Below are 14,846 nucleotides of genomic sequence, written 5' to 3'. Positions count from 1 at the left end.
AAACAACACGTTTGGAGCTCCGCTTTTAGGCAATGCCTAAATCTATTATTATCGAATGTATTAAACGGACATATCCCTACCCAAACCCCTGCAGCAACGTGTTAATTTCTCTCGCAATCCATTTCATTTTGTTTATTACAAAGGCTTTAGACAAAAGGCTTGGTATAGGAAATAAGCGTTGAAAAGAGTTGGCGCATTAGTGCCCACATTAAAAATCACTGCACGTAGTCTCGGGGAACCTTTTTTTTTCTGTTATAATTGTTAACTTAAAGCCGATTCATTGAAAAAGCCGTAAACCCTATAAATTAAAAGAAATTTAAAATAGTCAATTTGGTTCGTTGCCTGCAATGATAAAGGAGATATATCCTTCAAATAACTAAGGTGGCCTCTTCTTTTTAATGTTATTTTTCTTTTACGTATAAAATTGCAGAATAAACCATCCAAAACATAGCTTATTTTTTTATTTAACAACTTAAATAGTTGAAATTGACGCAATAATTGTAGGAAACTAATGCAAATAGAATTTGTTCTTGTTTTAAAGTTGCTAGGAGGACAAAATGATGGCTAGCGAAACTGTTTTATTAACCTAGTCACGAAATAAAAAAGGAAACACAGTTTGGGCAACAGTGTATATATGTATCTCAAGAACTATGCAAAATGTTCAACGTTCTATGCTAGCTAGCTTTTATTATTTTCTGTTTATTTTGTCTGTTTAAAATGCGATGATTGTTTGAGATTGTTTTGATACACATAGGTATCGCCACTTCGAAACACGTGACACATCTACGGTGTCACGTGCTTAAGTTTATTTACCATTTTATGTGTGTGAAATGTGCGCTACGTGCCAACTTTAATAACAGTAACTGCTTATTAAATCAGATCTCACAAAATAAGTGGGTTGTCTTCCCGATGTTTTATGAGCCAACAAAGCGCCCATAAAAAAGGCTTTTGGCCTCGAGCAGATAAGCGAATGAAATCGATCAGACGTTTGACATCAGCGACTGGTCAATGGGCTAAGACAAGTGGAGACTCATTAGTCGGCATCGGTTCTTTTACTACTCAAGGATTAATGTCCGCTTTTAACACATTTTTTTCACCAAGACCAGTATCACTGACCCTACGACAACAACTTACCATCTGCTTTTGTTATTTTTATAACAACCAGGGTATATATTTTTTTCACTTTGACCATCTAGTTGGTAGGCTCATTTGACTATGATTTGAAGGCAAAATGTTCTACCTAAAATCATACAAGTACATTTTTTGGGACGATATATTTCATTTTCATCATTGTTATTTTCTGGTTTGCTTACGCGCGCTAGTTCGTGAGCAGCGCGCCCTAATGGCTGTGTCGTCAGAAGCTTAAACTTTCTTCAAAACTTGCGTTTCGTTTGGCCAACCATGCCGCCATTTTAAGCTCCCGCACAATACCTATTCACTCAAAGAATCAATTCATCGGCTAATTCAAGAAAGTAATTGAGATGATTACAATTCTGCTTACAATAAAATATTACAAATAACCGATTGATTATCAATTGTAAACGATAATAAATTGTTGATCTAAATTCTTTAATGCATAGAAAATGGAACAATTTTGGACAATCTATTTCTACTGAGCCAAGATCATGGAGGTATATGTCTGAGAGTGATTCAGACTAGGTAGGAAAACTAGGCTGACAACCCCTCTCCGCTCAAGCAGTTGTGTCTATCCGCCCACATTTTCATATAAGCCGATTGTTACACATGTCTTGGAAATACGACAAATCGACAAGTTTACTTCTCACTACAAATGGTCGACCTGCGATATGTCCTTAGATTTCGTTTTGTCAATAAAGCCTATCTTCGGGTCTTTGTAGTGAATTTTAAAGGCATTTTAAATTTGGCAATTGCAAAATGTTTTTTACTCTGTAATTTTGAGGGGCTGGGAAACATAAAATATCCACTAAGTATATTGATTGAAAATTGCACAAATTTTTGTAATGTACAATAATACCTCCGCAATTTCTTTTGGGAGACCCTTAAAGCGCCGAGAGGGAGTTTACTTTGATCACAATAATCAAAAGTAATATATAGATTTAGGCACTGCCTAAAAGCGGAGCCAGCGTACAATCTATTTAAGCCATATTATAATAATCAATCAATCTTTTATTGAAAAGGAAAAGCCGAAGCCAGAGGCTTGTTAGGCTTAATACATATATGTATGTATATATGTAATGTGTGAGTGAAGCCATTCATAGAAGAGTTCGTGATGCACAGGTGTAGAGTTGGATATGTATAGGTATATTTTTTGTTGTTTAACCCGGGAAAACTTGTTTGGGTGTATTTTGAGGTATCATCGATTACGGAACATTGAAGAATTGAAAATGAATTATAGTTTTTATTTACAGCAAAATGGGTGCTTTTTTATTCTCTTTAACATTTAAAACCATATCAGCACACAACGCGTTTCTATACATTATCCTATTATTTTTGCCAGTAAATGTGGTCCATATTTGCCTACACTGTCCAAATTCCCTTTCTTCATTTCACATTGCACTACTTCTAGATTTTCTTGATTTTTATAATTTTCTCTCAGTTGAAGGGTAATAAAAGTTATTTGGTAGAAATTACAAATATTGGATAAACAGTTTTATCAACCTTCTTTACTCATGGCTTCTGGAATTACGCGCTTGTGCGGAAGCGCGTAATTTGGCTTTTTCCGCGTAATCCGCGTAATCCACAAATTTCCGCGTAATCCCGCGTAATTTGGCTAAATTTTGAAAGACAAAACATTTAGTTGCACAGCTGATGTGTTTTTTTAGGGTTCTTACCTCTATTTCTCGTAAAAAAAGAGAGATATTCTTCGTAAGAGTGCGATATTTCGAACTGAATTTCGAAAACAAATAAAATGACTAGGCGTTCTTTGCTAAACCGCGAAGGTCTAGGACTAATAATAAAATACCTTTTTAATTGGCTGGTGGCTATAGGTGGCTATATACTTTTTCAAGTTATTTTGTGCTTTCCTTCGGTACAAAATGTAGTTTGGGCGTAACAGTTGGTATTCCGTGTAATTTAGCGCGTAATTCAGTAAAGAATCCCGCAAAATTGTGATTTTTAAAGAAAAATGTATTGCAAAACCCCGCGTAGTTTAGCGCGTAATGATTGATTCTCCGCGTAATTTAGCAAAGAATCCCGCGTAATTTTGAGTTATTTTCCGCGTAATTCCAGAAGCCCTGTTTACTGGGTTGTTTTGGCTAATACTTTTTGAATTGACACTTTGTCTTGGGTGGATTGTACAAAACACTGACCCTCGATGAGGAGGTCCATGGACCCACTAGACCCCATATTGAAACATCATGGTTTCAAGGGTATGTTCACCTGGTATTTTTGTGTTAAAACATAAAATAGGGCTTGGTGTGGCATTACAAAAAGATGCAGTTTGTTAAAAAAAGGTAGCTATATTTTCATTTCACATCACTTCCATGTACAGTGCTAAATTATCTTTGAAATAATTGCATGAAAGGTCAAATGGTATTGCTGTTGATTTTTGCAAATATCATCTCAGATTCCTATGTATTGAGCTGTATTCATATCAGCTATTTGAAAAGTAGATTGCTCACAAAACCCTGTGCAGTTAATTAGTTCAAATTGAAACTTGATTTTTTTACTAGAAAACCCATTTAGTCCATTTGCAATAAGGGCCAATGTTGGTCAGTGTTTTGTACCAGCCACTTTGTCAAAGGGTGAACGAAATAAACCAATCTAACTTGTTTTCAAAGTTTCTGACTACTTTTAGTTTATTTTATTAGCCTGGTTCATTTTTTTTATAACAAGTTTTCATTTGTAACTATTATCTATCTTTTTGTTACTTAGCTGTATTAATGAATACATCCTGCCCTAGCATCATGCCTTTAAAGCTGGCAGCTGCTTGAGTTGGGATTCGACTGAAAAAAATTGGAGAACAGTGACAAAACGCTACGGAAGAATACTAATGATATAAATGTTATGCTGCACAAAACCTAATTGATAAACCTAAAATTAGAAGGTTCTTTAAAATATAACCTTGAATAGAAAATTAATATATGAAGTCTGTTTTTTAGGGGCTAATGAACCAGAGGTTGAATTGCCTTTTGACCTTTTTCTTAGGAAAAGCTGTAAGAGAAAAACTATAGGTATCGAACTAAATGCTCCCAACAAAAAGCTGTCTTTAGTTTTCTATGAAAATTGAAGAGATGGGGGTTTTGAGATGTTGTATGAAAACGTCATAAAAGAGCTGACAGAACTTAAATGTGATGAAAAATCTCCAGATAAGAAATCGTTTTTTATTTACAATTAAAAAGTTATCCCATAAAAAGCTTGATTAGTTCACTTCTTGAATGAATTAAAAGCAAAGAAATAACAACATTTTCTAAAACAAACGCGACGGTTGTTTACGAACAATCAATCGCACACTTTCTATCCTTTTTATGGGATAATGTATTGAAAAACTATCTGAATTACTAGTTAGGAACTAGGGAAAATAAAACATCAACATCCCATCACGGCTTTAACTGTTTGAGTGCTAGAAATATATCAATACACAAGAGTTTTTCATAGCCCTCGACGAAGTTTATAAAATTGACGTCTTACTTACCTTCTTTTTCCAAACCCATCCTTTGTCCTTCCGTCCATCATTTGTACGTCTTTTTATTATAAAAGTGTTAAGATGTGTCGGATTTCTTTCTTGGCTTTAGCCAAAACAAAAATAATGCAAAAACTTTATCAATTCACGGTGTCGGCCGCGAGTTAGAAGAGCAAAACGGGGGGAAAATTAGACGCAGGGTTGTGAGTGTAAATACACAAACACTAAAAACTAAATAATTGTAATTTTTGATGCAACTTTCGGGGTTTTATTAAGTATGTAGCATTCTCGGATAGTGCTAAAATATATTCTTGTATAATTATTTCACTGAGGTGGCGTTTTGCTAAGTTATTGCAAATCGTGCTGGCTCCACGGGCAGGCGGGCGACACCACAAAAAAACTGAGTCGCATAGTTATATATACCATTTCTCTATACATATAGAGCTTCGCGCGCGGCCTGCGGCCGAGCTGGCTCCGCTACAATTTCTTTATACCTATGTGTCGCCGCGCTGGCTCTGCTACTAACTCTTTAAAAAAGGCGAACTATATCCAGCTATAACAGAAGGATGGGTTGTTATGGGCTTCAAGTAATATATTTGAATTTTGCGTATTGTGCGATTCCGCTAGGCCCTGGCGCGTTTTGACTAGCTTTCCCTCTCTCGACTTTGTCTCGAGTCACCTTAACTTCAAATCTACAATCTGACGTCACGTTCTTAAAATCCTCCGCTTAAAATGCGGATTTTCATCAATTCAAAACTGTTACCTGAATCTTCTTCTATTCTTCTGTCTATTCTTCTGTCTATTCTTTTTTCTATCAGACTGAAATGTTATGGTCTAAAGTATTTTTATAGCTACAGAAAGGGATAATCTTTAATTGAAATAATCTTATTTTGTCAATCGCAGTCATGTTTTTAATTGCTATTATAGGTTATATTATAACACTTTTATTTTCAGGTATTATTCGTTTAGCTAGTAGTCATCGTACCCAAGGACGTTTAGAGCTTCTAGTAAACGGGACCTGGGGCACAGTCAGCGGCAATGTATCATGGGGCATCAAGGAAGCACGTGTTGCATGCCGGATGCTAGATTTGCCCAATGCTACACAAGCTGTAAGAGGGGGATTATTCGGACCAGGCGAAGGTCCTGTGTTGTTTAGTGAATTCCAGTGTACCGGGACCGAGCAATCTTTGTTAGACTGCCCTCGAGAAGATTCGATTGGTTGTGCCCATGCGCAAGATGCTGGTGTCGTTTGCGGGGATCCTAAAGGTGAATGCGTTTTTTTCGACGAAATATTAGCATTTCACAGCCCACAAAACTGCGAGAGTTTTAGCGAAATTAACTGAACTGAGATAGAAAAAAAATGTTGCCTAGAAGGTTTAGATGACTAGGAAATTTGGTAACGAAGAACGCTGTTCAGCAACAACGACAACGACAACAACTGGAACTTAATATGTTACATAAAGCGGGAATTTTGTAATTTTGTATGCATTTTATCATTCGGCATCTGAGTCTGGCCTTTACTCAACAGATGACGTTTTTCTGGTCGGGGGCCTCACGCCTAACCAGGGTAATGTCATTGTTCTATTAAATGGAACGTTCGGTGCTATCCATGGCGTCGGATGGGACAGAGAAGATGCTGACGTCGTTTGTAGGATGAAGGGTCTCCCACGTGCTAGCAATATCGTAAAAGAGGCGTTCTTTGGTGTGCAATATGGCATGCGCACACTACTGAACGATGTTCAGTGTTTGGGGAATGAAAGTTCCTTATTCGACTGCCCGATGAAGACAGAGGTCATTGAACACGGGCTTCCGGCGGGAGTGGTTTGCGGAAATCTGGAGGGTAGGTGTCGTTTGTTTTGCAGCGATTTACTAACTTAAAAATCCACAGACAAAAGCATCGGCTCACTGGGATTCAGAATCGTAATGCCTGGTGCACACTAGTGACATAACAACATAGGCGCGCGCACTGTTATGTTCATATGTTCAAGTGTAAATTGTTCGACATAAAGACATAAGCCCGACATAACGACATGGACATAACGACATAAGAAAAAAAAAACGTGTATTTTCTTTTATGTCATCATGTCCATGTCTTTATGTCGAAGTTAAAAGAGTGCGCGGCTATGTCGTAACACTAGTGTGCAGCAGGCTTAATCGTAATTCAACAAGCATTGGTACCGCGCTCTGGCTCTTCAAAGCTCTGGCCCGAGTTCGAATCACGACACTGATCCCGGGGTGTTTCCTATCTTCAGGGGCTCGTTTCTCGAAACACCCGAGAATTCTCGGGCCCGAAAACGATTTATTTCTTAAATTTGAAAAGCTGGCTAATCCTATAAAGTTTATGGTATGGTAAATGTGTTAAAATATCGTCAACCATCTTATTTTGCCACATAGATTCATGTGAAGGATGATTCTTTTTATAGATTTATAGATTTTGACTTTTCCCGAACTACTCGGGCCCGAAATTCACATGGCTTAAATATTAAGAAAGTTCTCGGGACTTTTCGGGTAACTTTTTGGCTCCAGCAAAATCTCAAAAATAGCCCTATGGAATACGAACCAAAGGAAGTTCAAACTGTTCTAAAACACGAAAGCGGTTCTCCAAAAGGAAAACATGCGAAATTTTTAGCAAAAATACAAAATAAAGTTTTCGGGCCCGAGAATTCTTGGGAGTTTCGAGAAACGGGCGCCAGGTCCTGATGCAATCTGGCGCAACTAGTGAGTCAGCTGACACTAAGGAAAATCGGAACAATAATGACTCGAAAATACGGGGGGAAGGATGCACGTCAGTATAACTTTGAGTTGATATTGTTCACCAGGCTGATTTTTTTTTCTTTTAACAGTGAAGCTCCAACTAGTCGGTGGTCGTACCCCTAGTGAGGGTGTGGTTGAAGTGGCTTTTGGACACACCCACGGATCTTACAACAAGACCTGGACCAGCCTCGCCATCACCAGCAGCTGGTCAATTAACAGCGCCCGGGTTGTCTGCCGAATGCTTGGATTCGCTGATGCATCTTTTGCTGTTGATGGAAGGATGTTTAACGACACCAGTGAAGGATATAATGCGATGATAACAGACGTCGATTGCACTGGAACAGAGACAGCAATTGGCGAATGTACATATCGGCTGGGCTTTCAAGCACTTAGCCGGAAGGTTGGCGTGATATGCGGTCAACGGAATAATACAGGTCTGTTGGCTAGTAGCTTTTTGTATCGTTGTTTAGTGTTACATATGAACTTCATAAGGGATAAGGCTACTTCGGCATTTGTGGTGCAGCCTCTTTAGTACATCCTTTGCACTCAAGTTTCTTACTGTTAAAAATACAGTGTAACATGTACTCAGTTATCATGTATAAATTCTAGTTCCAGTCCGTCTCATCAACGGCACATTACCTAGCTCTGGTCTCGTTCAGCTCAAGGTGTCTGGCACATGGGGTCCTGTTTGCGATATTACCTGGAATGTAAAACATGCGCGTGTTGTGTGCCGATTACTTGGATATCCGGACGCTTTTTCGGCCACTGTAGGGTCCGTTTTCGGACAAAGTTCTGGTATTGCAGTACTTGGGATTGTGAGGTGTCGCGGGGATGAGAGATCCCTTTTCGACTGTGATGGGTATGGCTTCACACCTTGTGACGGACGTGCCAATGCTGGAGTGTTTTGTGAAGAACCGGCAGGTAAAAATAGACTTTCTAACCATTCTTTTAGCTTAACCAATAATTATAGACGTTACTATATATGAGTGCCCGTTTCAAGCTTCTGACATCATATTGAGTTATTGTGTCTGCTGATTTGAGCGTTTTCTCGACTAGAGAGATTTATATTTTAGTAAAGTATTTCGATTGATTTTTTCAGTTCATCTTCGCCTAGTTGGCCGAGGCTCAACGGCGAACCAAGGACGACTAGAACTTTCCATTGCTGGAATAAATGGCACCGTTTGCAATTTAGGCTGGGATAGCCTGGATGCTAGTGTTGTATGTAGGATGCTGGGAAGAGGCAGCACAGGGTACCCGGTCAAAAATACTGCATTTGGGCCCGGAGATGGCGCGATTCTGCTGAGAAATGTGCGATGTGAAGGAAATGAGGTGAACTTGTTGTCATGCCTACATGACGTCATGGGGCGAGATACAGACTGCAATCACGATACTGATGTTGGTGTTGTATGTGGAGATACCGCTGGTAAGTTGTTCGCCGTCTTATTTTTCCTATTGAATTGAATGCAAATAGATCATAAAAGTCAATTTATGTTAGCCATGATACACGAGACAGGAAACGTGTAAAGGTTTTGTGTTAAACGCCTCTTGCTTTGCGTTTTATTGCGTATTCGTTTTCAGCCTTAATACTAGCTTCCCCCATTACCCCGCAATACCCCCCCACCCCACCCTCCTCCCGGAATTTCGAATTCCTCAAGTTCTCAAGATGGGTTGAAGGTGTGGGTCTTTTTCTGTTAACACAGAACAATTAAAAAGAAAAAAGATATAGCGATGGAAGGAAGGGTGAGTGCATTTTCCTCTTGTATCCACATTTTCTTTTTGTCTAGTGCGGCTTCTAAATGGGTCATCATGGAATAACGGACGGGTGCAAGTGCAAATAGATGGGATCTGGGGCGCTGCAATAGGTCCAAACTCTGCCTTAGCAAGCTTGACAGTGTGCCGCTGGCTTGGTGTACCAGGATTTTCTAATCCCGTTTTCGATCACGTGTATGGAGAAGATCCACGAACAGTGGGGCTTCTGGGAAACGTGTCATGTGACAACACTCAATTTCCCCCGACTTTGTTGGATTGTAGTTTTGAATATAAACCGCAAAATCGAGAACAAGCTGATATGTGTGTGGCTTGCGGACCTCCTACAGGTTTGTTTAATAAAGGCTATGGATTTCCCTGCTAGCAAAGGCCTCTTTTCTCTGTATTTCGCTGGGCTGGCGTTCGCGAGGAAAAGAGACCTCTGCCATGGGTCGAAACTGTTTTCGTTGCGCATGCGTGAGCGTTCCTAAGCGACCGCATGACGTGCCAAAACCCGTACCATCGCGCGAAAGCTGTCAAATGCTAATATTCTTTGCATGGGTTTAGTCGCAAATTATGAATCAAAATCCGGTTAGTTCTCCTCTTCGAAAAAAAGAAAACAACTGTTCAATTTCAGTCACCTAAAACGTCAATAAAATGATTGAACAGCAAACGCAGCAAAGACAAGTTTTGTCTTGTTTGTGGGATTAATTTCAAGACATCTGAGCAGGCGAGTTTCTTCAATGTAAATATCGCACAGTTGGACTCGAGGAAAATGTTACAAAACTTTTTGGTATACTTAGATTAGCTAATTCCAGAAGAATATGCAAAAGCTGTTAACGGAAGATTGACTAGTTAGCCAAAAGAGAGAAAATTCTGAATGATGATATGGCATTGAATGGCTTCTTTAAAAATTCGTCGCGTGATATTTCTACGGAGGACGGGGTTATTATCCCGCAGCGGATATACGCTTCACGCATGCGCTAGTCATGGTAGGCTCAAATAGTGGCCAGCAATTAATGAACGGAGCATGCTCTCTTGATCTCCCGTCCACGATCGTGGACGGCGGTTTGATCAAACGAACTTGCGACCTATGGCAGTGGCCTCTTTTCCTCGGAAACGCCAGCCCAGCGAAATACAAAGAATAGAGGCCTCTGCTAGCATGGAAACTATGGACTAGATTTAATATGCACTCTTACTTTTGTTTTTATATTAATTTAAAATCTATTAAAATATCTTTATCCATACATTATGTTTTGCATGCTCGAAGATCCAGCGTACTTTGCAGGCGCTCCCAAAGGTCAACTCTGCGTAATAGCTGCTGGAAAAGTTTGTAACAATTTTGAATTTCAGGAGATGCACTGCTGTGATTGGGTATGAAAAAGGCCCAATCACAGCAAAGCAGTGTTAACTTATAAATCTTAATTAACAAATGCTTTGCCTGTTGGATAGATCAAGTTACTTTGTTTTGCGCGAAATAAAAAACTCTGCCAGAACAATTGCTTGTGATTCAGTCGCGTTTAGTATATTTAGTATACTGAGACGAATATTTCTTGTGAAAAGTCGCCTGCTGAATCGACGGGTTGCAGCATGAAAAAACGTAAACAAAGGTTCAATTTTCCATATTTTGTCTACAACAGTGCTTCTTCCCAAAAGTTTAAACCAATTCAAACAAGACAACGATTTAGTGTGTACTGACCGAAGAAAAACATATTTCCCAATGTGGTATTTAAAGAAAGAAACTGTATTAATTTTACAACATCGACTGTCAGTTTCAAATTGGCTTAAGCTTCTGACTTGTCACGCCCCCTGAACTAGTCTTAATAGGACACTTTTCCAGCTGCTTTTACGCGGGTATGACCTGGGAGCTCCCGCAAAGTACGCTGGATCTTCGAGCATGTATTTTTATGCTATAGCTAGATTTTGCAAAGCTTTGGTCCCTCGAGCAAAGGCGTTGCTACTGCTACTGTTGTTGTTGTTGTTGTTGTTGTTGTTGTTGTTGTTGTTGTTGTTGTTGTTGTTGTTGTTGTTATTATTACTTCCCGCGAGGTGATGTAGCTATATTTTAACTTATTTTATTTAGTGTAAGATCACGAGAATCTTCTTATAATTTCAGCAAATGTGACAATCCTCGAATTGTCTGCGTCGTCGCCATTGAGTGCGGCTTCTATTGGGGTTCTGTTTGATAACAGCGAAAACACATGCTTCATTTTAGAAAGGGTAAGACTCAACCAAATGAATTAGATTATTTTAAATAAACATATTTCTCCCTTTTTTGTACCAGTAACTATAAGTAGGGAAATACACAACAAGGGAAGTGTCTCCAGCACCGCAACTACCACAGAACAGAAATGAGAAGAAGATTTAACCAACAGCAACATCTTCAACAACAGAGACAATAGCAACAACAACAACTGTACATACTGTACTGCACATAAAATAAGACAACAACAACATCAAAAACAACCACAGCAATAACCACAACAGTAACAACAACAAAACAGACAGCAGTTACAATAAAAATTACAACGCCAACAGCAGAGACAACAAACACAACTACAACAGCAACAGCAGCAGGTTAACTAAGATATTTCTTTTTTCGTTCCTTTCACAGCAAACAGACCCTTCAATTAACGTTCGCCTAGGGCGAGAGGTTTACATCCATAGTGTTTCGGTAACCTTTCCTTCTAAGAGTGACATAACGCCTGTGTTGCGTGTGCGCGCGCATCCATCGCACGGGGAAGACGCGCCCAGTGTATGCTACAGTGGTGTCAGTAGATTCTTTGTTACTGGTGGAATGCTGTATGTTTGTGATCCGCCTGTCTTTGGCCGGAATGTCTCGATTGAGATGTCTGGACATAACAAGGTTTTGTCTCTGTGTAGCCTGAACGTCTTTACGTTTGGTAAGTAACTAATAAAGCCACCTAGAATATTTGAGTCCCGTCGTACATTTGATATCTGACGGGTTGTTAAGGGAAACCCCTAATGTCCCAAATCCCTCGAGAAAGCCAAAATCTATAAAAAAAAAGGAACATGCAAGCCTTTGCTTAATGCCACTTCTAAATGTCACGCAGCAACTGGCAGCGAAAAAAAGTGTGCTACATAAACGCATATATGTGTCATGACCATAAAAGCTTTACAATGTAGTAATATCGTCAAAACCATTTTCACCACAAAGAAATTGCACACAAAGAGAGGCCAAGGTGAGTTTTAGACGTGGCGACCAAAAACTAAGGGGTACAACCCCTATCCTTTCCCCGGATCTTTATTTCTGAAAATTTGTAACGTTTTTTTTTTTGTTTCAGATAAAATCCGCGAATCACTAGGTGTCCTTCAGGAGCGATGGCCAAAGCAGTTGATTGACAGATCTGAAGGCCAGTTATTAAAGTACAACACTTTCCTGATCAGGAATCGGCCTGTGTCTGTGTTCATCACAAATGGATTTCCTGCACTCGCTCGTGATTACGATCTTGTGCCAATACGTGCGACAGCATACTTTCAGGTAGTATGGCAATGATGATGGTAATTTAGTTAACTTACGATGGTAATTTAGTTAAGTGACGATGTCAATAGCATAAATTCCGGTAGTATGGTAATTAAGTGACAATGTCAATAGCATCCTTTCAGGTAGTATGGTAATTAAATGGCGATGGCAATAGCGTACTTTCAGATAGTATTGTATTAAGTGACGATGTCAATAGCATACTTTAAGGTTGTATGGTAATTAAATGGCGATGGCAATAGCGTACTTTCAGATAGTATTGTATTAAGTGACGATGTCAATAGCATACTTTCAGTTAGTATGGTAATGTTTAAGTGACGATGTCAATAGCATACTTTCAGGTAGTATGGTTATTACTAAATGACGATGTCAATAGCATACATTCATGTAGTATGGTAATTTCTAAGTGACGACGTGATACTTTCAGGTATCATGGTAATCAAGTAACGATGTTAATAGGGTAAGCTTAGGGAGTGGTGATAGCGGTATTGTGTCAATAGCGTGCTTTCAGGTAATCATAGCTTACTCATATCACTCGAGCAATTTATCCTGGCAAGGTTTTGGTTCTTTAAACGTTATGAGCCCGATTTACGTAACGAATTTTTTAGTGCCGCAATAAAGTCTGTGCAAGTGAGTTTCAGTGTTGCAAATTGGAGCAGGAAAGAATGAGTCCGCATTGTCACCAGTTCACTTCCGGAGGTCGGACGGAAACCTCGACCATTAAAAGACAAAAGAATCTATTAGAATCCGAGATATTTAACATGCCATCCGCTCAAAATTATCAATCACATCCTCGAAGAAACTTGCAATAGATACACTGCTTTCAATATTTTGAAATATTTTTTTTGCGTTTTCCGTTAAAAATCGTCGGAGATTGTTGTGTAATCGGAACCGGAAGTAAACTGGTGACAATGCGGCTTTAAACTCTTTTCGACAGATTTCTGGCATGGAGGCTGGCCGTTATCATTTCCTGGTGAGTTGTGATGACGAGTGTGAAATGTGGCTTAGTGAGGTATCGGAAGAGGAGTTCCATTCTGATGTCACTTACGTGGATTACATCATCAAGGCTCAGCGCAGGTCTCCATTCAATGTGTTCAACAAGTAAGCCTCTCTATGCTTCACGTTAATGCTGTTTCGTATGATGATGAACGTTCAATACACGTTGTCGATACAGCTATTGGCATAAATGAATGTCATTTTAGCGTTAATGAACAACAAATGTACTAACTAGTAAGGTTTTTCTACTATATATTTAGTTAATAAGTTAATGACGTTATTAGCATATTTTATAAGAGACTGATGTCTCAACACTTATACTTGATATACTTTCCAGTAAATTATTTACGAGTCTTATTATTAACAATGATCTTTCCTTAGGTATCCAGAACAGACATCTAAAGCACAGTATCTTAGTCCTTGTCGGCTGTACTATCTGGAGGCATACCTTCTGCGAAGCCAGGAATCACACATGTCAATCAGAATTGCTCCAGAGTTTAGCGTGAGCGACCTGAGAGAGATACCGGCTCAACGCTTGTTTTGGACTGCTCCAGGTATATTAAACGTGGTCTATTATTACTCTCTTACCCCCGCAGTTAGTTTCTAAGAGTAAAGTTTGATGCATTTAAAAGTTTGACCGCTCAAGCAATTGCATGTGCGCAAAAAAGAAAAATTCAGCAGAACATGTTTGGAATCCTTTCACAACTGTTCCACTTACAGGGTTCTTTTGTAATTATCATTCAAGGGAAACGGGAGTTGCTCTTTCAGCTTAAGAATGTCACAGCTGGAGAAATTCAAGCTGAACTAGGATCCCCTATTGAACTGTCAGGTAAATCCATGGAAAGCACGTTAATCTATGCCATGCCTTTAACTGTCGTTAAGATTTATGGGATGTTTGGTCTGTGTTACTCGTGCAGTCGGTGTCCGTCGGGCTGTGTTGGTTGGGAAGCCTGTGTCGATTGGGCTTTGTCGGTCGGGCAGTAGTGTTAGTTGGGCTGTGTTGGTCGTACAGTCGGTATCAGTTGGACTGTGTCCGTCTGGCAGTCGGTGTCAGTTGGGTTGTGTTGGTTGGGAAGCCTGTGTCGATTGGGCTTTGTCGGTCGGGCAGTAGTGTCTGTTGGGCTGTGTTGGTCGTGCAGCCGGTATCAGTTGGGCTGTGTCAGTCATAGCAGTCGGTGTCAGTTGGGTTGTGTTGGTTGGGAATCCTGTGTCGATTGGGCTGTGTCGATCGGGCAGTAGTGTCAGTTG

At 39.6% G+C, this 14,846-nt stretch overlaps 1 protein-coding gene across 3 annotated transcripts in view; it reads left to right on the top strand.

The window, feature by feature from the left end:
* The window catches only part of LOC5515157, a 48,950-nt gene that overhangs the window by 9,851 nt on the left and 24,253 nt on the right, over positions 1–14,846 (top strand). For all 3 annotated transcript variants that reach the window (XM_048728991.1, XM_048728993.1, XM_048728992.1), the window contains 12 exons: positions 5,555–5,866; positions 6,129–6,440; positions 7,444–7,788; positions 7,964–8,275; positions 8,454–8,777; positions 9,139–9,450; positions 11,217–11,320; positions 11,715–12,003; positions 12,406–12,602; positions 13,540–13,703; positions 13,980–14,152; positions 14,344–14,427. In XM_048728991.1, the coding sequence (XP_048584948.1) occupies positions 5,555–5,866; positions 6,129–6,440; positions 7,444–7,788; positions 7,964–8,275; positions 8,454–8,777; positions 9,139–9,450; positions 11,217–11,320; positions 11,715–12,003; positions 12,406–12,602; positions 13,540–13,703; positions 13,980–14,152; positions 14,344–14,427 (2,928 nt within the window). The remainder of the gene's footprint in view (positions 1–5,554; positions 5,867–6,128; positions 6,441–7,443; positions 7,789–7,963; positions 8,276–8,453; positions 8,778–9,138; positions 9,451–11,216; positions 11,321–11,714; positions 12,004–12,405; positions 12,603–13,539; positions 13,704–13,979; positions 14,153–14,343; positions 14,428–14,846) is intronic.

The sequence above is a fragment of the Nematostella vectensis genome, chromosome 6 (assembly GCF_932526225.1).
Source record: "Nematostella vectensis chromosome 6, jaNemVect1.1, whole genome shotgun sequence".
In the NCBI taxonomy this organism is placed as follows: domain Eukaryota; kingdom Metazoa; phylum Cnidaria; class Anthozoa; order Actiniaria; family Edwardsiidae; genus Nematostella; species Nematostella vectensis.
This window is presented reverse-complemented; position numbering and strand designations above follow the sequence as displayed.